General features: G+C 43.1%; 1 protein-coding gene across 1 annotated transcript in view; it reads left to right on the forward strand.

Moving 5' to 3' along the window:
• The window catches only part of CLCN1 (chloride voltage-gated channel 1), a 30,988-nt gene extending 9,944 nt beyond the window's left edge, over window positions 1-21,044 (forward strand). Inside the window, exons 7-21 of the mRNA XM_069087008.1 lie at window positions 623-701; window positions 6,052-6,177; window positions 6,503-6,587; window positions 6,805-6,906; window positions 7,335-7,419; window positions 7,674-7,823; window positions 8,682-8,751; window positions 8,957-9,067; window positions 10,210-10,423; window positions 11,439-11,572; window positions 12,711-12,958; window positions 13,474-13,576; window positions 13,864-13,943; window positions 14,150-14,188; window positions 20,964-21,044. Coding sequence (XP_068943109.1) covers window positions 623-701; window positions 6,052-6,177; window positions 6,503-6,587; window positions 6,805-6,906; window positions 7,335-7,419; window positions 7,674-7,823; window positions 8,682-8,751; window positions 8,957-9,067; window positions 10,210-10,423; window positions 11,439-11,572; window positions 12,711-12,958; window positions 13,474-13,576; window positions 13,864-13,943; window positions 14,150-14,188; window positions 20,964-21,044 — 1,707 coding nt within the window. The remainder of the gene's footprint in view (window positions 1-622; window positions 702-6,051; window positions 6,178-6,502; window positions 6,588-6,804; window positions 6,907-7,334; window positions 7,420-7,673; window positions 7,824-8,681; window positions 8,752-8,956; window positions 9,068-10,209; window positions 10,424-11,438; window positions 11,573-12,710; window positions 12,959-13,473; window positions 13,577-13,863; window positions 13,944-14,149; window positions 14,189-20,963) is intronic.
• The last annotated feature ends 1,581 nt before the right edge of the window (window positions 21,045-22,625 follow it).

A 22,625-nucleotide genomic window follows, 5' to 3' on the forward strand; every position in this document is an offset into this window, starting at 1 on the left:
ATTTGAGGTGGTGGAAGGGGTGTGACTTTAGGGGCAAGGCACAGAGGATGATATACTGAAGGCCTTCATTTCCATAGCAGGGGATGGGGTAAGGACCGGGGTTAGCCATTCAGAGAGTAAACATGGACCTCTGGCCAGGCATCAGCACTTCCAGCCAAGGAGAGTATTTCCTAAGAAGCATTGTGAAGTCGCTTCCTATTTCTCATAACCCCAACGGTTCTGGCCCTATCTGAAGTCGTTCCATGTCTCTCTCTAATGTTAAATTCCTGTTGTGGCTAGACCTGGTTTCTCTGGGTGAAGCTAGTGGGAGTTGCTGGTTATCACAGACTGACTACCTTGTCGATCTAGGCTTTCTAACTTTTACATCTTTTCCTGTTTCTGGAGAAATGCTATGAAAGGTCACTTCCTGTTTGTCAAATCTGCTGATTTTTTTCCCATCTGGGGCAGTAAGGTTTCAGGGGTCATAGAGACTGATGGGGTCACTATAACCAACCTCACCCCCATGATTCAGGCCTCTCACTCTGCCCTGTTCCCCACCAAATGTTTTTTTTTTTCTGTCTCTGACTGTCCATCTCTTTCTCATCTCTCCTATCTGTCCTTTCACCTGTCTCTTCCCCAGTAGCAGCCTTACTATTACGCTGATATCCTGACGGTGGGCTGTGCCGTGGGAGTCGGCTGTTGCTTTGGGACACCGCTTGGAGGCAAGTGACGGTTGATGTACCCCTTTGCCCCCATTCCCTCTCTAACCTGAGTTTCCTCTTTTATCACTATCAGTGTTAGGAAATTATATGTATACATGAGTGTGGGTATGGGTGTGTGTGTGTGTGTATGGGGAAGTGTAAGTGTGTGTATACACACTATATGTGACATATAGTGTGTGTATGTATATACATACCTAAAGCCATATAGTGTGTACGCACACTAGATGTTGGCAAGACCAAAGACTCCACACATATCCTTCCTGCAGGGTCCTCTGTCCCAGTTTCCCCCCAGTCTCTTGCCCTATGCTGCCCTTTAAAAGTCAACAATTCCATCCCCTTGCTTCTAACCATAATAATTATTCTTAGAACTGCTATTATATTGCTTATCCTCTAGGGAAATTTGCCAGCTTTTTAATGACTCACACCCTCTTGCTAACAGGAAGTTCCTCTTTCTACCTAACCTCAATTCCTCTTTGCTGTAATATAAATCCTGTTTTGTCATCAGGAGCCAGGGAAAAGCAGCTGGTCATCAGCCTCTTTATCAACCTTTTAAATGCACAAAGCCAGAAATGCTGTGCTCCATTAGTTTCTTCTCAGGTACCCAGGGCCATCATCCTTTCTTATTTTCAAATATAGATGCTGGTTTATTTCTTCCTTGTCTGGATGCTTCTTTTCATCCTCTGAAAGTTTTCACCAATGACACTCAGGAACAAAGATGGATTTTCCTACCCTACTTTTGGACAAATATTCTTTAGACTGATGGGCAGAAGGGGAGTAGCCCAAACTGATGTTTTATGTCCCTGCCCAGATTTCTGCTCTAGCTTCCTGTGCAGCAAGGAATTAGTGTTGGGGTGCCAGGACTGGACCAAGTAACTTAGCCCCTTTCCTGGAAGCGCCCAAATTGCTTCACGTTTTGTTTTCAGAATTTAGGAATTTATATGGTCTTTGCTTAAGTGATTGAGTCATCTTAGATGAAGAGTAAAAGGTAACTGGGAGTTCCAGAGTGGAGGTTAGCTCTCTCCCCACCTATTAGGCAGGTAATACTCATTCACATTCTCTTTATAATGAGTAACAGATTAATCAATGAGGCCCAGAAAAAGAAATAAAAGTGCTTGTACAAGTTTGCCCAGTATACATGCTTAGTAGTAATCAGAACCAAAGCCATCCCATTGGACAAGGAAAAATGGACTTTATTAGACTGAACATTTCATTGGAAAATTATTCTTTCCAGTAAGATTTTTACTTGTAATTTCAAAGAAGAGAGGACATGGCTGCAAGAGGGTGATAAAACAGTACTAAGTTGGAGGAACAAAACAGTGGAGAAAAAAAAAAAAGATAGATATTCCCTGAGGATGAGGCATTGGACTAAGTGAATCGCTGAGGTGCCTTCCAGCTCTCACATTGTACGTCTAAAATGTCAGCAGTATGAGGCATCTTTTCCATTATGCAAATGAAATCAGTGCTTTCAGTCAAGGAGCCAGTATTCCCAAGGTTAAGATGGCTAAGGGGACCTAGATCAGGAGAGGAATGCTAAAGACAAAAGCTTCAAGAGACTGACAAATATGTATATGCTTGTGTGTGTGTACACATATGTCTGTAGATAATGTGATTATTCTAGGACAATTCTAATTCAAAAATATTCTCTAGGCCCATTGGATACAGTGTTAAAGAATGAGTAAAGGCTCATGTGGGAATAATAGGATATGAAACACAAGGCAAACACAAAGATACATATCCTGAATCTGGGTGCCCCTCCCAGGGCCAACAGAATCTTTTGTTATGTTGTTGTTTTTTTCTGGTTCAGGCTCATGATTTTATCAGTGTAAAGAACTTTCTTCAAGGAAAGTCTTTCTAGCAATGCAAATCTGGGACTTTTCTGCTAACTTATGGTCCTAGAGAGTTGTCTGGGAGCCCCGGAGACAGCAAATAATTAGCCCAGGGTCCCATAGGCAGTGTGGGTCACAGGGAAACCCAGACCTTCTTCACTCTGAAACGGTGTCTCTATCCACTATATATTATGTTGCCTCTCATAGTGCTTTGCACATGGTAGGGCCCTAATAAATGATTATTGAATCAAATTTGTCATACTAAAAACAAAATTCTATACTAAAAAGGGTTAACATCTAGAGGGGACAAATTCATTAATTAAGGTTCTATTTGCTTTTCTGTTGTCCACTTCAAGCCATTAGTGTCTATCAGTGAATCTGAATTTCCGTAAATCCCTTAGTATCCACATTCCTATTATCCCCATTGGAGCCTTTATTCATTTTTTAGCTACCTTCTGGGCCCAAAGAATATTTTTGGAATGGAGTTTGTTGGTGTGTTGTAGTGGTTTTCTTTTAACTGTTAAACCAGATGAATTCCTTTGAAACAAAGAGATTTGCCTTTTAACAAGAACTCTTAATTTCAGCATGAGGCTCCCTCCCTCTCTCTCCTCCCCCACTGGAATGAGCAAAGAATGTTCTTTTCCTTCCTGTAGATTAGTACATGGCAAAGCCCCAGCCCATAGGGGAGACACAGACTGCAGCAAGCTATTCCTAGCCTAGGATATTGGAGGCATCCAACTGTCGACTTTGAGAAGCATGCTAAGGTCCTCATGGCCCTAGAATGAGCACAGATACAGATGACATCCCTAATGTTCTAAGGAGAAAGAAATCAGACTTAGAATACACACACACACACACACACACACAATATGTCATCTCTTGAATTCTTAGATAAAAAATGGGAAAAAATGTGGCCAGATAATGCTGATTGGTGAGTGATTCCCAAATCATTTGCTGTTTGTTATGCTTTGGGAATTATTTCTAATTATAATCAGTTTAGACTAATGTTAAACTTAGCTTTCATGTCCTGAATGAACACACTGATGGCAGGGGAAGGGTCCCAGAAGTGAGCTGAGGAAAAGGATGTCATCCAGGGTGGCTTGTTGGCCAAACATGACCAAGGAATCAGTCAGTTTACAGTTGAATCATCAAAAGTGGGCTATCCTTTTTTTACCAATATGGGAAAGAAGAGGAACTTGCTTTACCCGATTTCTCAAGAGCATCGTTCCATGGCTAGATGCACTGGGCAATGGTTTCCACTGTGACTGGATGTCTTAGGATCACAGGAAATTTTGACCTGGAAGGGTTCTCTGGGACCATCGAGTCCAATCCTCTCTTTTTACAGATAAGGAAACTGAGGCCCAGGAAAGCTAAGAGACTTACTCATGGACACAGAATTTCCAAGTATCAAGAGGCAGGATTTCAGATCAGCTCTTCCTGACTTCAAAGTCCAACATCCTATCTACTATGCCATGCAAATTACCATCTATACCATGGCAGATCTCTGACCTGCCTGAAAACAGATACTTCTGCCCTTAGATTCAATAGACTTTTAAGGCTGGAACAGATCTTATAGAGGTAGCCCTCTCCTCTTGCAGATGAGGAAACCAAGGCCTAGAGAGGGAAATTTGAGCAAAGAGTAATTTGCCCACAATCACAGAGATAAATAAACAGCAGAGCCAGGATTTGTTCTTGGGTCACATTCCAATGACTGAAATTCCAATGCTCCTTCCACTATACCAGATTACTTTGTTAAAATCCTATTATGTTACTTGAGAAGGGGTAATACATGAAGTCTCTGTTCTCTTCACAAAAATTATTTATTAGCTGTCACCTGCCAAAGCCAGGTAGACTGAGGAAAACTTGATGAGATGGGATATGGTAGGCAGGGAGAGGAAAGAGGAATGAGCAGTTAGAAAGTATCTGGTATTGCTTGAAGGAACTAGGCCAAGTAGGGGCCTTGGGGAGTTGCTACCTGAGCACTGGTTACCAGTATGGGGGTAAAAAGGAGGATGTTTAGGAGTTCCTGTTTCAGAAGTGCTTTAGAGTTTACCAAGCATACTATATTGTCTTCCTCTTTCAGATTTTGCCTTCTGAATCACAATTTCTTCTAGATCTAACCATGTTTCCCACCCACCCTGTTTGTCTAAGGTCTCAGTTCTCAGTTTTGATAAAGATGAAGTTAAAAAGCAAAACAAAGACTAAAAAGGCCTCTTTGGTGTCTCTGTTATGAGTTTGCTCTCAATTCATCTCATCAAGGACCAGCATCTTCTTTCATCTTGGCTGTTTATAGATTAAAAAAAAAAAATCCTGTTGTAGCTTCTTTAAATGGCATCTTGTGCCAGCATCATCAACTTCTTTTACGTTTTCCCTACCAACCCTTGTTTTGTTTGTTTTTTATTCCTGTCTCTACTCTTGCTAGTATTCCTAACCTGAGATTAGATAATTAACTTTTGTCCTGTGAGCCCCACCTTTCTTTGGCACAGGCACAGGCTTGTCTGTGGTATTCACCTCTCCCATACTCCTTTGACCCTGGACTCCCTGCCAAAGAGCTTTTTCAGCCAATTCTTGATTTTTTTTTCCTTTTCTCCCCTTTTCTTCCTTCTCTACCCTTCTTCTCCCCTTTCTACCAGTCTCTTCCTCTCCCTTTCCTTTCCCTCCTTTTCTCTCCTCTCTCTTCTCTTCTTCCCTCATCTGTTCTATTTTTCATTCCTCTCATCTCTTCTTCATCTCCTTTATTCAGAATCTGAAACTTTCACTATCTGGTTACCTTAAATAAAACTCCCTTCATGTTTATATAAAAAAGAAGGGTCTTCCTAATCATTTCATCAAACTTCCGCCCTAGACAGTTGCCCCCATGGTACTTTGAGTCTTGAGCCTAGTGGCTACCTTTAGTAGAATGCCCATAACTCTGATACTCTAGCTTTATAATTCTGTTTGGGGCATGTGTGTATCTCAAAGAACCTTACCATGTTACTGGAGAATTAATCTGTTTCTCTCAGACCAAAATGGAAACCCCAAGGTTGGGTGAAGGGGGAGATTGGTTGAGAAAATTTTCATTCCTTCATAAGCACAATTTTTTCCTTTCTCACCAACCCCCACTGCATTCAGGAGCATAATAAGTAAGACATTTTTGTGAGAAATCATATGGAAAATGTAACAGAATTGGGGAGGAAGTGTTGGGTGCCTCTAAATGAGTGAGTGACCCCCAGTACCTGAGTGTGGTTATGACCACACTGTATATGTGACATCCATCCTTCCTGAGTATTGAAGGATGGGGTCCACAGCTGCTGTTACCCCCATATTCTCACACCAGTCCTCCATTTTGGGTAAAACCATGACTGTGATTTGTAGAATTTTGGCATGGCTTGGCATAGAGATAGGAACCCTAGGGTTGAGAGAGGCTGCTGTTCCCTCCTCCCTCCTCAGTATCCACATTTACAGCAGAAAGTGCTTTGGGCTCTGGGTAGAGGTTGTTAGATCACTTTTCCCCTGGGCTGACATTGGACCCCATGTCTCAATAGGAGTGCTGTTTAGCATTGAAGTTACTTCCACCTATTTTGCTGTCCGGAATTACTGGCGAGGATTCTTTGCAGCTACATTCAGTGCCTTTGTCTTCCGTGTCCTGGCAGTGTGGAACAAAGATGCTGGTAATAGGGGTGAAGGGAGGGTGGCAGGTCTGTGGGGGTAGTGTATAGAACTTAGATGCTGACAATGGGGGTGACAGTCAAGGGAGTCTTGTGAGGCATATATGTGGCACAGATATGTTGGTAATGATTGGGGGAAAGAACAAAGAACTCACACATTTGGGAGATAAGGGCATAGAGAAAGGTTATGAGAAGGGAAGATGAGGGTCTGTAGATTACAGTGTGAAGGAGGCATCAAAGAATTAGGAAGTGCCTTACTCTGACACTGACCATCTTCCTCTCTCTTCAATTTTTTGTATCATCTCTCCCTTTCCCCATTCCCCTACAGTTACCATCACAGCCCTGTTCAGAACCAACTTCCGAATGGATTTTCCCTTTGACCTACAAGAACTTCCTGCTTTTGCCATCATTGGGTCAGTGTGGCTAGTTGGGGGAGGGAGTAAGGGGGGAGATGGTGAGAGCATAAGCTGAGAAGGAGACAGGTCAGCACCGAAGGAGGGTAGGACCCTGGCAGGGAGGGTCTTGAGAGGGAAGTTTGATTCCTCTTCTCTTTGGAGGTTGGGACAGTATTATAATCCTTTGATCCTTTTAGTTGGGTTTCATCTACCTAATTTTCATGTCTCCTCCCAGGATCTGCTGTGGGCTCTTGGGTGCTGTGTTTGTCTATCTGCATCGACAGGTTATGCTAGGAGTCCGAAGGCATAAGGCTCTCAGCCAGTTCCTTGCTAAGCAGTGAGTCACTGCTTTCTAAAGGCCCACCTTCTCCCATGCTCATTTTCTGCCACCCTTTACCCCCCCACTAAAAGCCACTCCTTCAGTGTCTCTGGAGGGCATTATACACCTCCACAGCAGGACTTGGATTTCTATCCAGGAAGGAACTTGATATTTCAGGGTAGAGGGAGGGAGGAGGGAGGAGGGGCAGAACTAAGAGACATTTCTCTCTTCCCCAGCCCAGTTCCTGTATAATCTCTGTCCTTTTTGAAGGCAGTCATTTGAGGGAGGAGAAAAACTCATTGGTCAGGAAACTGTGACTGCAAGCCATCTCCATTTGCAACCCAGACCCTCCCAACTCAAATTCTATTATTTGGGGTGAGGTGGAGGAATGGGTTCTTGGGAGGGGGCTGGGTTGAGGGCAAGTATTAGTTCTGTTTCTCTTGCAGCCGCCTGCTGTACCCAGGGATTGTCACTTTCATCATTGCCTCATTTACCTTCCCTCCGGGGATGGGCCAGTTCATGGCTGGAGAGGTCAGCTATGGGGAAACTGGGGAAGGGCCTCTAAAACCAGCCAAACATATACCTGGATTAGGGGCTCAGGCTATAGCTATTCCTTTTCCCAGGGGGTTCCTGGATACTCATTCCAGTCACTACCCAAGGGAAGTTTTGCCTTGATCCTGAGTAAGAATGGGTTAGCTCCCTGGGAGGAAGTGGCAGCTTTCTGGAGAAAGGGGCTAAGTTTTTGGAGACCCCTCCCCCGTGTAACTCTTCACCTTCGTCAATAGCTTATGCCCCGAGAAGCCATCAGTTCTTTGTTTGACAATTACACATGGGTGAAACATGCAGGTGACCCCCAGAGCCTGGGCCGCTCAGCCGTTTGGATCCACCCCCAGGTCAGCGTCATCATAGTCATCTTCCTCTTCTTTATCATGAAGGTATCCTTCCTTTGCTCTTTTAACCCTCCTGATCACCCAACCCTCTAATCATACCCAGGCTGGAACCCCAGAAACGTGGGGTTTGGGGCAGGATAACCGATGGTAGTTCAATCTGATTCTCTTACCTTCCTAAAAAGACAGAATGTCCCAAGAGTAAGGGCTTTTGCTGACCTCTAAGGAGTAAACCATTGTCAAGGGAAATGTATGACATGGGGGCACACTGTAAAGTGCAGTTTTCTGCTTTGCAAATGACCATATCAAATCCTTCACAAAGTCATACAAATGAACAAAAATATTGTTCATACCTAAGAGCTTGTTTCATGAAGTATAGAACAGGTCTGGACAAAGGTAGACCCAAAGGCTTCAAGCAGTTTTTTCTGTAATGGACATTCTGGGTTCAAGGGACACTTAAGGACTGAGGTTAGTCTTGGGGGTTTGGAGAATAAAAAGGAACTTTGGTTCTCTTATGCTTTCTCCCAGTCCTGACTGACTGAGAAATATAGTCACTTTAACTAAGAAATAGTGTTAGATATTGGTAATAACTTCCTGATGGGCAAGATGGGGATGGGTTAGGAGAGGGAGGCCAAGGAATGGAGTAAAGTGTGGAATTAGAGAGCAGACACTTGGAGTCCCTAAATCTATAATTCTTTTTCCCTGCTCCCCCCTCCCCAATCACCTAACCTTATGGATTGGAGGTAGGAATATGAACATACTAATTTCCTGAGAATTTAGACAGTAATTGTGACTACTAAGAATGGGGAGGGAAAGGGGGAAACTGCCAGGCTGGATTCAGGGAAAGACTGTCAGCGCTGAGGGAGGGAGCCACCTTCTCCCAGCTCTGATATCTCTGTCTGACAGTTCTGGATGTCCATTGTGGCTACTACTATGCCCATCCCCTGTGGGGGCTTCATGCCAGTGTTTGTGCTGGGTGAGTCCTTAAAGGGTTACAGAAGTCTGGGGTTCTGGGAGAGGGATGGAAAACTTGGTTTGGGGGTCTGAGGAGAAGGTTTGAGCTTTTGGGCTCTAAGGAGGGGTCAGTTTGATTCTGGGAGTCTAGGGGGTAGGGGTTTTGGGTCTCCTAGAAGGACTCTAATGCTCTGTTCCCTCAATTACCCTCTCTATTTCTCACCCAGGAGCAGCATTTGGGCGACTGGTGGGAGAAATCATGGCCATGCTCTTCCCTGATGGGATCCTATTTGATGGGATCATCTATAAGATTCTTCCTGGGGGCTATGCAGTAATTGGTAAGACTATTCACTCTCTCTTTCCTACCCTGCTTTCCCCACCTCCACTTCCACACACAATCAAATACTCTAAACTAAACCCAAGGCTGTGTCATTAGCAATTAGACGCCTCCACTCTCCTCATCCAGGAACTATTATTGAACAATAATTCTCCAGCTCCTCATACTTGGGGATTGTGTCCTAATAAGGGAGACATTCTCCACGTGTCTCCTTTGTTCCTCTAACCCAGTGACTTCACTGTCATTGGTGAGAGTTTTTCTAAAGTCCTTTTATACCATCTTTGGTGAGCTTTTCCCAAATAGCTTTATCCTCTAAGCTAGGAGAACACATTTTTATCAGTGGGGTTTCTCCCCCCCCCCCATCTAAATCTAGACCCCTAGAGTCAGGAGACCAGAATTTAAGTCTCAGCTCTGCTATTTATTAACTGTGATCATACCAGTCATAAATTTCGGGCTGGAAAGGACCTTAGAGGTCATCCAGTCCAACCCTCTCATTTTTGCACATGTGTAACCCAAAGCCAAAAGAGGTTAAGTGACTCACAAAGGCAGGAAGAAGCTGAGCTGGGATTTGAATTCTCGTCTTTTGACTCTCAATTAAGTGCTCCTTTCACTATCCTAGGCTACCATCAATTAAATTTTCTGGGCTTCAGTCTCCTCCTATGTAAAACGGAGGGGGGGGGGACAAGAAGTGGATTAGACTAAATAATCACCAGTTTTCATAGTCCATGATACTATGAAAATCCCCATTTGCTAAAGATTCTCTGCTTCATCAAGGCCATGCAGAGCTATAATGTCCGCCATCCAAAATGCCTAAAGTCAGGCCTCCCTCAGGTACATGAATACTAGCCACTGGGCCTTCACAGTAACCATGTTCACTCCTTTTTTGCCTCTTCTTATGTCCCTCCCTGCTGACCAGCTAGTCCCTCATAAGCCCCTGCCACATCTTCCTTCTTCCCCTGTATCACTCTCATAATTGTCCACTTCCATGCCCCTCCCATCGCTGTTCTCTTCAATGTGTTCTTTAGGGTCCTATACTTGCAGTATATATACAGGGGGAGGGCAGAAGGGAGGCTTGATACCATATTCTTCCTAGAGCTGGGCAGCATTGACCAACATGGCACAACTCTTATGTTCCCAATCCAGGGGCAGCGGCACTTACCGGTGCAGTGTCTCACACAGTTTCTACAGCAGTAATCTGCTTTGAACTGACTGGCCAGATTGCCCACATCCTGCCCATGATGGTGGCTGTGATCCTTGCCAACATGGTGGCCCAAAGCCTACAGCCCTCACTCTACGACAGCATTATCCAGGTCAAGAAGCTTCCATATTTGCCTGATCTAGGCTGGAACCAGCTCAGGTGAGGAAGAATAACTAAGTGCGGGTGGGGAGTGGTGGGGGGTGCCAGGTAGGTGAAGAATCCTTCCTGTCCGGCCAGTTTTGGTCAGAATTAGATTATGTCTGATACTGAGAAAGAGATTTCATTGTCACTGGGAAAATGGAACACTAGGAATCAGAGGCAGGAGAGAATATAGGCAGTCCTGGTCTCTGCACAGGAGATTCCCAAGTGGTTCCATCAGGACTTTATGGGTCGCCATGAACAGCTGAGCATATTGGCAGCTTCATCCTTTCATGAAATAGGGTTTACTAGGAAGGAGGTAGGTCTGTATATGGTGGTAGAGAAAAATGCATAGCAGTATTCAGTGGAAGGAGTCTGGGGGAGAAACTAGTTGATGCTTAAAAGTGCAGAGTGACTCTGGGGACCTTGATGTTTGGTCCAAAGACCTTCTTCCTGTATGTGGTCATTAGGATGCATAGGGAAGCTAGCTCAGCTTCTCTTTGTTGCTGTTCAGTTGTTTCATCTGCATCTGACTTTCCATGACCCCATTTGGAGTTTCCTTGGCAAAGATACTGGAGTGGTTTACCATTTCCTTCTCCAGCTCATTTTATAGATGAGGAAACTGAGGCAAACAGAGTGAAGTGACTTGTCCAGGGATTGTCAGGATTGACAGGAATTGTCCAGGGTCACACAGCTAGTGTCTGAAGCCAGATTTGAACTCAGGTCTTCCTGACTCTAGGCCCACTGGGCCACTTAGCTGTGTTTATTAGTTAGCTAGGCTTGGTCTTTGGCTCATGTTGCTCCAGAGCCCACATACCCATGTACCAGACTTAGAGAAGTAAACGTTGGTGAGAGTTGTGGTCAGATATACCCTAGTGATATTTCTCCATATTTGCTGAGATGATTCCTGGTGTTTTCACTCAAGAGAAGGGTACCTAGCTCTTGTACTCCTTAGGAAAGGCATCCAGTAGACTGGACATGAGAGCTTGACAGATGGGACCATAGAGCTCACTCATTATGCCTTCTTGTTCAGCAGCAAATACACAATCTTCGTTGAGGACATTATGGTACGTGATGTGAAATTTGTTTCTGCTTCCTGCACTTACCGGGATTTGCGAGACCTGCTTCAGGCCACTACTGTCAAGACCTTACCATTAGTAGACTCTACAGGTCAGTGGAAAAGGAAAGAGGCATATTCCTAAAGGAAGAAGTGGGCTGGGAGGATATACTCAGAGAACACTTGTCATAATGGAAAAGATGTCGTCTTTTCTCTTTGTGGATGTCCCCAACTTATAAGGAGAACTCCCCAAAGTTAGAGAGAAAAGTCTAAAGCTGGGACATAGACACAAGAAGACAATACCAAGACATGCAGTGTTACACAGTGGAAAGTTTGCTGGCTTTCACCTCAGAGGGCCTAGGTTGATGCAAATCCTAGCTTTGCCATTGGCTACCTGTATGACATGGGCAAGGCATTTAAGATCTTTGGGACTAAGTTTCTTATTTGTAAAATGAGAGGGTTGGATTAGATCACTGCTTAGGTGGCCCAACTCTAAAGCCATGATTCTAGAATGCTAAGAACTATATTCGCATAATTCTGCTGTCTTCTCAAAGTTTGAATTCATCACAAGTGTCTTCTAATGTGTTTCATTGTTTGGTGATTTCACCTTTGTCTTGCTGATATACTCAACTTTATTTTTTCTAAAATAAACTTAAGCAATATATTTTGTACTTTACATCACCAGAATTTCTCCCAGTATCTCTTTCCTTCTTCCCAGAGAGCTATCCATATAACAAAAATCCTTTTTTATTTTTTTAAAAGAAGAGTTTAAAAAAAATCAGCAAACTCAATCAATACATCAAAAATGTATGAAAACCTATTCCCTATACCACACCTGTGGACTTTCCTCCTCTGCAAAGGAGTAGAGAGTGTCTTTGGGGGCTGTGCTTGTTCTGCATAATTTTACAACATTCAATTTGGATTGTTTTGTGGTTGTTCTTTCTACTGACATTGTTGTAGTCGCTTTCAAAGTGTGTGGACATTTTATACCGACTGAAATGAGGGTGAAATGAAAATTGAGGCCCAGAAAGGTACTCAAGTAGCAGAGGCATGATTCCAAGACCATCTGATCTATCCAAATCAGGTGCATTTTCCACTATGGTATGCACTGGAGTTGGATGGGATCGATCGAAAAAAAATTATCGGAGCTGATTTTTTTCTTCAAAAAAGCAGCTGATGGTCCTTCTTGGCTTTTAACTTAACATTGTTGAACTTACGGAGGGCCTCCTGGTGATCATGGCTTTCCCCTAGACTCAATGATCTTGCTGGGTTCAGTGGAGCGATCAGAGCTGCAGTCCCTACTTCAGCATCACTTGAGCCCTGAGCGGAGATTGCGGGAAGCCCAAGAGATGGCAAGAAAGTTGGCAGAACTGCCCTTCACTGGGCAGGTGAAGCAGGTGGGTCAGGAGCTCCCCAGGAACCCTTCAGCACAGGGCCGGCCACAGTCATTTGCCTTTGTGGATGAGGATGAGGAAGAGGACATCAGCGGAAGGACAGAGGTGACATAACTAGAGAGGCACGGGGGAACAATAGGGAGGTGAGGGTGACAAAGTGAAATCAATCTGCAGGGCCAAAGAGATAGGATTATTTTTTCCCCTTTTGGTTCTGGGGATGAGGGGACGTGGCAACCAGAGAAAGGGTGATTTAAGAGTGGAGGGGGGAAGGAGGGAGAAATAGAGAGAAAGCTGATACCTAAGAGACTAGGGACTCAAGACCCATAAGAGTTCTCTAGAACTAGGGCCTGGAACAAAGGTATTTCTGAGACTTAATATTCATCAGAAGATTAGGTTGTAGGTGGTGGCAAGAGATATGAGTGCAGAAGGATACCAGAAAGAGAGAGGAAATATGTGGGGCCTAGGTTTTGATAGATTGGTTAGGATCCATCTAGGGTGTGTGTGTGTATGTGTGTGTGTGTATGTCTCTGTGTGTGTGTGTCTGTGTGTGTGTCTGTGTCTGTGTCTGTGTATAGATGTGCATGCCTCCTTGCTGGAACTGACTATGCTGTATCTTACAGTTGCCTCCTTCTCCTCACCCTTTAACTGCTCCTTTGCCCCCTGAGGAGCCCAATGGGCCTTTGCCCCACCATAAGCTGCAACCAGAAGCCCAAGATGCTGCCGGTAAGGAGCAGCTATCTCCTAACTCTACCTTCCTGTGGCTGCCCCCAACCTCTTCCACCTGACTCAGTGGGAATGGAGTATTCCTGTGTGTGGCTATCAGGAAAGTCATAAGGGAATAGGGAAAGGATGTCTCAGTTGAGAAAATGGAGGGAGTGATTTTAAGAGAAGGCCATCTGCAAGCATTGTCCAGAAGGACCCTAAATACTTCATGGAGGGCAGGGGGGAAGCCCCAGGAAGGGTATCAGTTATTCCCTCCTGCTCTGGCCCACATGACTCCTTCTATTAAGGCCAGAGGTTTCCCATCCTACGGTCTCTGCTTCGATGCTTACTGGGAAATGGCTTGCACACCAAGAAGAGGACACTACAGGTAAGGGAAATCTTTGAAGGACATTGTGGGAGAGGATCTCAGGGATAAGGAAAGCTCCATAGAAGGGAGGGTGCACTTGGGGGGGGTGTATTGTTCCTCAGGATGAAGGGTGCTGTGACTTTGAGGTTGGGACAGGTGGCACTTATCTTGGCTAGGTGGCACTCTGGGGCTAGAGGGGACAGTGACCCCAAATTTGACTCTTCCAGGATCCCATCAACTTAGTGGACAACATGCCACCTGAGGAGGTAAGTGTGGGATGTGGGTATCAATTAAATGAGAAGGGATGTGGGGAGCAATAGTTTGTGAGGGATAAGGAGTAAGGCAGGAACCATCATGGTTAAAATTGGAGAAAGTCTGGGAATCAGGAGATTTGTGTTTTGGGTTCTATTGTCACTGAGTGACATTAGTCATCTAACCACCCTGTGATTTGATTTTCTTTTATTTAAAACAAAGGTAATAACATCTGCCTTACTTGTTATGGGGCCATAGGAAGTCCTTCCGATATTAAATGCCCAGAGAGACCTCTCGGGTCCAGGGCTAATTTCCTACTTTGTTCTCTTTTGAGAGCCCCAGGGCTTGGTTGGCTGACTGCCATGGTCCATTGCCACCCAAGCTCTCTCTGGTGACTCATCTCTCAGGTAATCCCTGGGGACTGATTTTCAGGAATGCTATGGCTACAGTTTTAGAAAAGAAAAAAAAAGCACTTTACACATGGATACCCTCACACACACACACATACACACAGTAATGAAAGTGTGCTATTCTTCACCCAGATTCCAAGAGGGTCCTCCTCTTGTACTTCTCAGGGTTTATTGTATAGCTCAAATGTGATAATAGATGTGAAAGGTCTTTCTTTGAAAATTCAAAATTCTATGCAGGATGGAGGTAGAGAAATAAGAGAACAGGAGAGGGAGGCAAGATTCCTTTGGTATAGGGCTGGTGAGTTGTCTGAAGGAGAGATGGAGGATAAAGATGTATAGACGCATTATTTGTAAAGGCAGTACTCCCATAGCACACATCATTGGATCATAGATTTAGGCCTTAGCAGTCATCAAGTTGGACCCCCTTATTCTTTTTTTTTTTTGGATAAGCAAATAGCTCTTTTATTGCTGAGGGAATTAGAATTGGGACTCCAAGCATGACCTAACTGCTTTTCCACACAAAATAGTATTAAAGTGTCCAGATATGCCCCATTCCCATGATTAAATTAACATAGAACCTTCCCTTTCTTCCCTCAACCCTTCCCACGGCAGTGAGGAACTCATTCTGACCATATGGGAGGAAAGGGGCTGCTCCATCTTTTCTACATGAGATACCTGTGAAGGGGAGGGGACTGGTCTTCAGGAGACCTGGATAAGTACTCTCTGTGGTACAGGGGAAGATTGTGAAATGTAAAGAAGACTCACTTCTACTGGCCTCTTTTCTCTTCTGGAGACATGGAGCCCTGGACAAAATTACCCTTCCTTTAAGCAGCCCATGTGGGTCAGTTCACTCATTTTACAAATGAGGAAACTGAGGCCTAAAAAGGTCAAGTGACTTACTCAGGACCATACAGCTAATAGGTATTTGAGGCAGGATTCAAGCCCAAGTCTTTCTTACTCTAAGTCCTCTCCAAGGGCACCATGCTTCTCTGTCCATGAAGTGATGTTGGGATTGCAGCAGGGAAAGTATAGAAGCCATATATAGTCAGTTATGTAAGAGCCTACAGTATAAAGATCACCATTATCTACAAGTACCATCAGTTTTACCTGTATAGAAACCTAGAGACAGGCAGAGTCTCAGTCTTAATATATGAAAGAAACTATGACACTGGAAGAAGTAGAGTTTGTTCATCACTCGGGGTCTTTTGGGGGTGGTCAGGTGGAACCCTGCCTAGATAAAATAGATAAAATCCTATAGAGTTTTAACCCAGATAGACCTTTCCTAGACCCTAATGGTGCCAGACTGTAGATGCTAATGAACATAAAAGAGCTGTGTTAAAACTAAAACTTGGAGGTGGGAAGGAGAACCTGATGACAAAATCTCAGCTGTAGGAGGGTCTATAATGGCTGTCTAGTTCAAACTTGCAACAGAAATCTCTTCTACAATATAGTTAATTATCCAGTATTTAAGACCTCTATGGCAGCCCATTCCTTTAGTCTAAATTTGACTCTACAGCCTCCACCCATCGTTCTATGGGCCCTTCTTGTCCAAGGGTCTAAGCAAAACAGGTCTAGTCTCTTTTACAGGTGAAATCCATTAAAAAACTGAAAGACTGCTACCACATTCTCCCTAAGTTTCTCTTCTTTAAGCTAAAAATACCCAGTTCTTTCAACCAACCCTCATATGGCATGAACTCCTGGTCACCTTCCTCTAGATGGTCTCTAGCTTACTAATATCCTTCAAGTAACATAACCAATGCATGCAAAGCATGTCGCAAACCTTAAAGAGTTATATCAATGTTAGTTATTATTAATCTTGGGGCAATTAAATACAGTGGGTAAGAAAGTTGGACCCATGAGATAGAAAGACCTGGTTTTAAAAGCCTTCCTCAGACATTTACCAGTTATGTGGGCCTGGGTAAGTCATTTTACCACTCTTAGACTCAGTTTCTTCATCAGCAAAATGGGGATAATAATAGCACCTAGATTGTTGTGAAGATTAAAAGAGTTAATTGATATAAAGAGCTTTGTAAAGTAAAATGCTATGTTAGTGTGAGCTATTGTCATTATTAACATTAGCTTCCTAAAATGGGATGCCCAAACAGAACATAATACTGTAGGTGTCTCCTGATTATGGCAGAGTACAATGGGACCGTGACTTTGCCAGTTCTTAACACTGTGCCTCTTTTAATGAAGTACTAAATTGAGTGCAGAAGAGCAGATACCATGATGGACAAATGACCTGCCATAATGGCCTACCAATGAGTTGGACAATTGTGACATGACAGGAAATAGTCACAAAATTACAGGTTAATAATAACAGTAATAATACCTAGCATTTATGCAGCACATTAAGGTTTGCAAAGTGCTTTGCATATGTTCTTTGTACTTCACAATAACCCTGTGAGGATGTTAGACTTGGAAGATACCATATCGATCGTCTGGTCCAACTCCCTTATTTTACAGATGAAGAAAACTAGGCCTAGAGAGTTTGTGATTTTCCCAAGATCACATAGCTGGTAAGTGGCCTTCTGACTCCAAGTCTAGTCTTTTTCTAGTATGTGAAATATTTGGATAATTTGAATATAGACCAAAGCAGGTCACTTAGCTCTCAGACTTGATGTTGCTTTGTCTCTTAGACAAAGCATTTTAGGGAAGACCCTAAAATGAAAGCTACTAGTATTGTAGCATATAATAAAAGACAATAGCCAGTACAGTAGTCTTTTGCTCATAGACATTATATATAATGGGATCTTCTATTAGAGAATCACACTCTTGGCATGAGACCAGACTCTTGTACAGTATTCCCTGTACTTACAGCTAATTCACTTAATTCAGATTCTATTTATAGCACTACCCATTTCTAGGAGACTATTAGATCATTTTTTGGGTAGCTGGGTTAAGGAACAGACAGGTGAGGCCAATGCCCTTGAGAGGGTCACATCTCCCTTCTAGTCCTCCATCTCACCTTGTCCACCGTCACCACTATTTCTTGTCACTTTATCACAATTCATTCTTGAAATACTTGGGATGTTACTTCTAGTGGGAATAGGGCAGCTGCTACGCATGGCCCTACTTCAGGACCTGTGCACGTTACTGATGCCAAGCAACAAAAGCAAACACCAGTTTGCTTGAGCATAGCCTGGAATAGCTTCCAGGAAAGTAATTTTTCAAGTCCAGAGAAAACTAATGTGCCCCACCTACATATTAGTAATCTTGTCTAGTAGTATGGCACTTAGCTCAACTGCCTAGCCCCGAGGTGACTGAAAATGTAAGAATGGCACAGAATACCAACTAGTTGCCCAGGCCTTTTCGAAAATAGGTAAACTGACATCATGAACTGACTAAAAAGGAATAGGACAGGAAAATATTTATTATATCCCAAACTTTCACTGCTAGGCTTTTTTATAATGGCCATTTTTCAGTTTCAGTCAGAAAGCTGTCTCCATTTGTCTTCCAAATTAATTTTTCTTACTTTGTCCTATCTTTCTCAAGCCTTTTTGACTGACTGCAAGCCACAGAGTGTTATAGCATTTGAAGGTTTACAAAGTGTTTTATGGACACTGAGATATATGGTGCAAATAATATTACCTCTACCTCCACCTCCACCTTACAGATGAGTAAGACTAGGACCTAGAGATGTTAAATTGACTTGCCTGGATTAATGCTAGCAAATGTTGGAGCTCTGACTCAAATAATTTGTCGTGACTGAAGACTAGCGGTCTTTCCAGTTAGACCAAGCTGTTTTATTTTGTTGTGTTTTACTTAGTTCAGGAAGAGTTACGATTGTGGGGAACTGAAAAATCAGGCCAGGTAATAATAAAAGGGGACTTGAATTACCCAAACACAGCCTGGTGGAACACCTCACCGGGAGGCGATGTGAGCAGAGGCTTTTGGACAGAACAAATGATGGCTTACAGGGAGAAGTAGTCCTAGAATCCACTTATATATTGGACTTGGCCCTGAATAGTGAACAAGAACTGGGCCAGGAGGCAACTGTGGGTGAGTGATAATAGCACAATGGAATTCAGCATCCTGGTGAGACACAGAATGATTTAAAAAAATCTATCATTCGGTTATTCAGTTTTAGGGGGGAAGAAAAGGAACTATGACAAAATTCAGGCAATAGGAAAAAATTGAAAAGAAAGAGTTTAAAAAGATAACCTATAGGAAGCATGGAGTCTATTGTTTAAAAACAATTTCTTGGAAGCCCACAATAAATGGGTTTGAGGATCGAAATATCAAGTGTTTGGTTTGGGGAAAGGGTGAACCATGGATGGCTAACAGGGGAAAGACATTTCCCCCTAAAGAATAAACTCAAGGGGTGGCTAGGTGGTGCAGTGAATAGAGCACTGGCCCTGGAGTCAGGAGGACCTGAGTTCCAATCCAGCCTCAGACACTTAACATTTACTAGCCATGCAACCTTGGGCAAGTCGCTTAACCCAAATTGCCCTGCCTTCCCCCCTCCAAAAAATAAAAAAGAATAAACTCAAAGGAGGAGAATAGTTTCCTATTTGGATAGCGTGGCATGCCAAGATATAAGTAGGTTCTAGAATTACCTCTCTCTGAAGCCATCATCAGGCCCAAACACAAATGAGGAGCACTTTTCAAATGTCTCAAAAAACCAGTAGCAAACCCTTTGAGATAATATCTATACAGTGCTTAGCAAAGTACCTGGCATGTAGTAATTGCTTCATAAATGTTTGCTCCCCCTTCCACCTTCCTTCCTTTGAACACCCCAAAGACAGGGAGCCCAGTAGAGAGTTTAGTGGCTCAGTGATCCTAATATAGAAGGTTACCACTTTTTTTTTTTTAAGCAATTGGGGTTAAGTAACTTGCTCAAGGTTACACGGCCAGGTGTTTCTGGGTGGGTGCTAAGTGTCTGAGCCCAGGATTCGATCTCCAGGTCTTCTCAACACTGGAGCCGGTGCTCTTACTCGCTGTGCTACCTGGCCACCCCCGGGTTACCACTTCTTAACAAGTAAATTTTCCTCAAGACAGGGCTAAGGAGATTGCCATTCCCAAAGTACCTCTTGAAAGGGACAAGTCAAAGGGACTGTCACAAGTTGTGAATGCAAAAGATATTCCTGATAAAATTAGCAAGCAAAGAGCAGGTAAATCACAGGGACCACAAGGATAACTTCCACTTAGGAGTTTTGAAAGAATCCATACTAAGTAACCAGGGATCAGTTCTGTAGTCAGTCTTATTCCACACTGTAATAATTGATCAGGAAAGCTACCTATTCAGAGAACTCCAAGATTGTAGATAATGATGGCTAGTATTTGTAAGGTTTTACAATTGCTTTACAAATACTATCTCATTTTATCTCTGCACCAATGCTGGGAAGTACATGCTATTGTTATCACATTTTACAATAGAGGAAACTGAGGCAGGCAGAGTTTAAGTGACTTGCCCAAGTCACACAGCTAGGCAGTGTCTAAGGCAGGAATTGAAGGTCTTCCTGCCTCTAGAGCTTTATCCACTGAACCATGGAACTGCAGAGGACATTAAACTTCTTAAAGTAGTAGAAAAAAATTATAGATTCAGGACATTAAAGCCACAGGGGATCTTTGAGATCATTTAATTCCACCTTCTTGGGCCGCTAGGTAGTGCAGTAGATAAAGTGCCAAGCCTGGAGTCAGGAAGAATCATCTTCCTGAGTTCAAATAGCTGTGTGACCTTGGGCAAGTCACTTCACCCTGTTTGCCAGAGAAAGAATCGGCAAACCACTCTAGTGTCTTTGCCAAGAGAGCCCCAAATAGGGTCACAAAGAACTGAACATGACTGAACAACTTCCCAAAGCCACACAGTGACCTAATGGCAGCGCAATGGCGGAACACCAAGTCATCTGATTTGAATTCTCATGCTTATTGTACTCTCCTACGCTGCCTTGTTGTGCTTGAATTTTTGAGGTGCTGCTTAGTGCGCCTTCTTAAGGAATCACGGGCATTTCCTTGGGGGATCCCACTGTGGCACGAGACACACGGTGTACAGCATAGGATGCCAGGCAGTGGCATTTGCAACCTTCGCACCCCTGGTACCCAAGAAAATGTCATGTTCTAAATGTTTGGTGAGCCCTTCAGCGGATACTGAATTACTGCCTTGAATCTCATGTGTGCTTTTACTTGTCACACTGCAAGAAAGACATAATAGATGTGGCAGGGGATTACCAAGGGGGACCCACTCCCAGTCTAGAATTTTTCATTTGGAAAAGAAGACTTAGAGAGTGATACAGAACAAATCTTGTTAAGTCATAAAGGGAACAGATAGGGTGACATTATACTGGGGCATTTTTCAGTAGGGGAATTTCCTCTAGTGTATGAGTTGGACTAGATTGCTGCTGAGATCCCTTCCAGCTCTCAAATTCTGTGTTTCTAGGTGAACAAGGCCTTGCTTAACAAATCCTTGCATATAGTAGATATTGGGGGCATCCTCAGAAGCTTGAAAGATGTTGTTTAGAACAAACAATATGACATCTGATTTCACGCAGTGGATAGCAAACTTCAGGAGTTCCTTACCCTAATAGATAATACTGGCTATATGTATGACACATGTGAATAACGTACATATATGTATGTGTGTAAATATATGTGTGCATGTATATATACATGTTTTATATTTATATTCACATATGTACATTCTAATCTTCTCTTTTACATATGTGTATATAGATGCATATACATTCTATATTTATATCCACTTATATACATTCTAATTTCCTCATACGTGTATATATACAAGTATACATTCTCCATATTCCTATATATACATTTTCATTTTCTCCTATACATAGTCACATATATAAACTCTATATTTATATACACATTCTAATTTTCTCCTCTCTATATATGTATACAAGCACCCACATATATCCAGCCTACAATTTCATTGTTTTAGAAAACTCCCTCTACCAATGTAGGTCAGCATCTGCTCTGTAACATATAGTCTCAGAGAGTTTCCAGGTTTAGTGACTTTTCCTGGGTTGTAAAGCCAATATATTTCTGAGGTGAGACTTAAACTCTGGTGATTTTGATTCAGGGGTCAGAACTATCCGCTCCTTCACACAGCTGTGTTTCAAATAAATTCGTAGGCAGATCTATAAGGAATTATCGAACATAAGGAAGAAGTGCAATCTAACAGCTTTCTGTGACATATACACATATATATGCCACTGTCAGAGACATAAGAACACAGGACTAGGAAGAAGGGTGACCCAGTGTGTCAATCCTGATGGTTTTAGGAAAGGGCTTGGTTCCTTAGTTTCAGTGAGAAGTCTATGAGAGTCTTGTATAAATTCTTTTCCTTCAGATCATAGATCTAGAATTAGAAAGGACTTTAGAAGTCATCTCATCCAAGTTCCTCATTTAAAGATGAAGAAACTGAGACCCAAAGAGGTTTAGTGACTTTTCCAAGATCATATAGGTAGTAAATTGCAGAGACAGAATTCAAACTCAGGATCCTATGATTCCAAGACCATCACTCTTTTTGCTGCCCCACAATGACAAAGCAGGTCCTAGGGGTTGGAAGGGACTCTGTAGAGACAGAAAGGAGGTAACCTCATATGAGGAGCTTTGTTTGGTAGTTCTTGACTAATAGATGGGAGCGGGGGCATGGAAAAAGGAATAGGCATTCTGTTAAATGCCTACATAGCTGGGCACTATGCTAAGCCCTTTATAAATATCTCATTTGAGCCATATAACAACCCTATGAGATAGATGCTGTTATTATCCCCATTTTACAGTTGAAGAAACTGGGGCAAATGGAGGTTAAGTGAGTTGACCAGGATTACACAGCTAGTCAGTGTCTAAAGCTGGCTTTGAACTCCAGTCTCCCTGACTTTGGGCCCAGTGTTCTATCCACTGAGCCACCTACCAACCTCTAGGCAATAAAGGAAGATAGCATTTTTCTTGAAGGGTCTCTGTGGACTGAAAAAGTTTAAATAACAGTTTAAATTTTTGATGGTGATGGTTGTGTGAGATAGGAAGCTGCATCCTGGGGCCAGGAAGGAGCTTTGTGGGGTAGAACAGGAAGCTCTGTGGC

This window comes from Petaurus breviceps, unplaced genomic scaffold (assembly GCF_028583685.1).
Source record: "Petaurus breviceps papuanus isolate PSGF00001 unplaced genomic scaffold, PetGlider_PUasm1.0 181, whole genome shotgun sequence".
Taxonomy (NCBI): domain Eukaryota; kingdom Metazoa; phylum Chordata; class Mammalia; order Diprotodontia; family Petauridae; genus Petaurus; species Petaurus breviceps.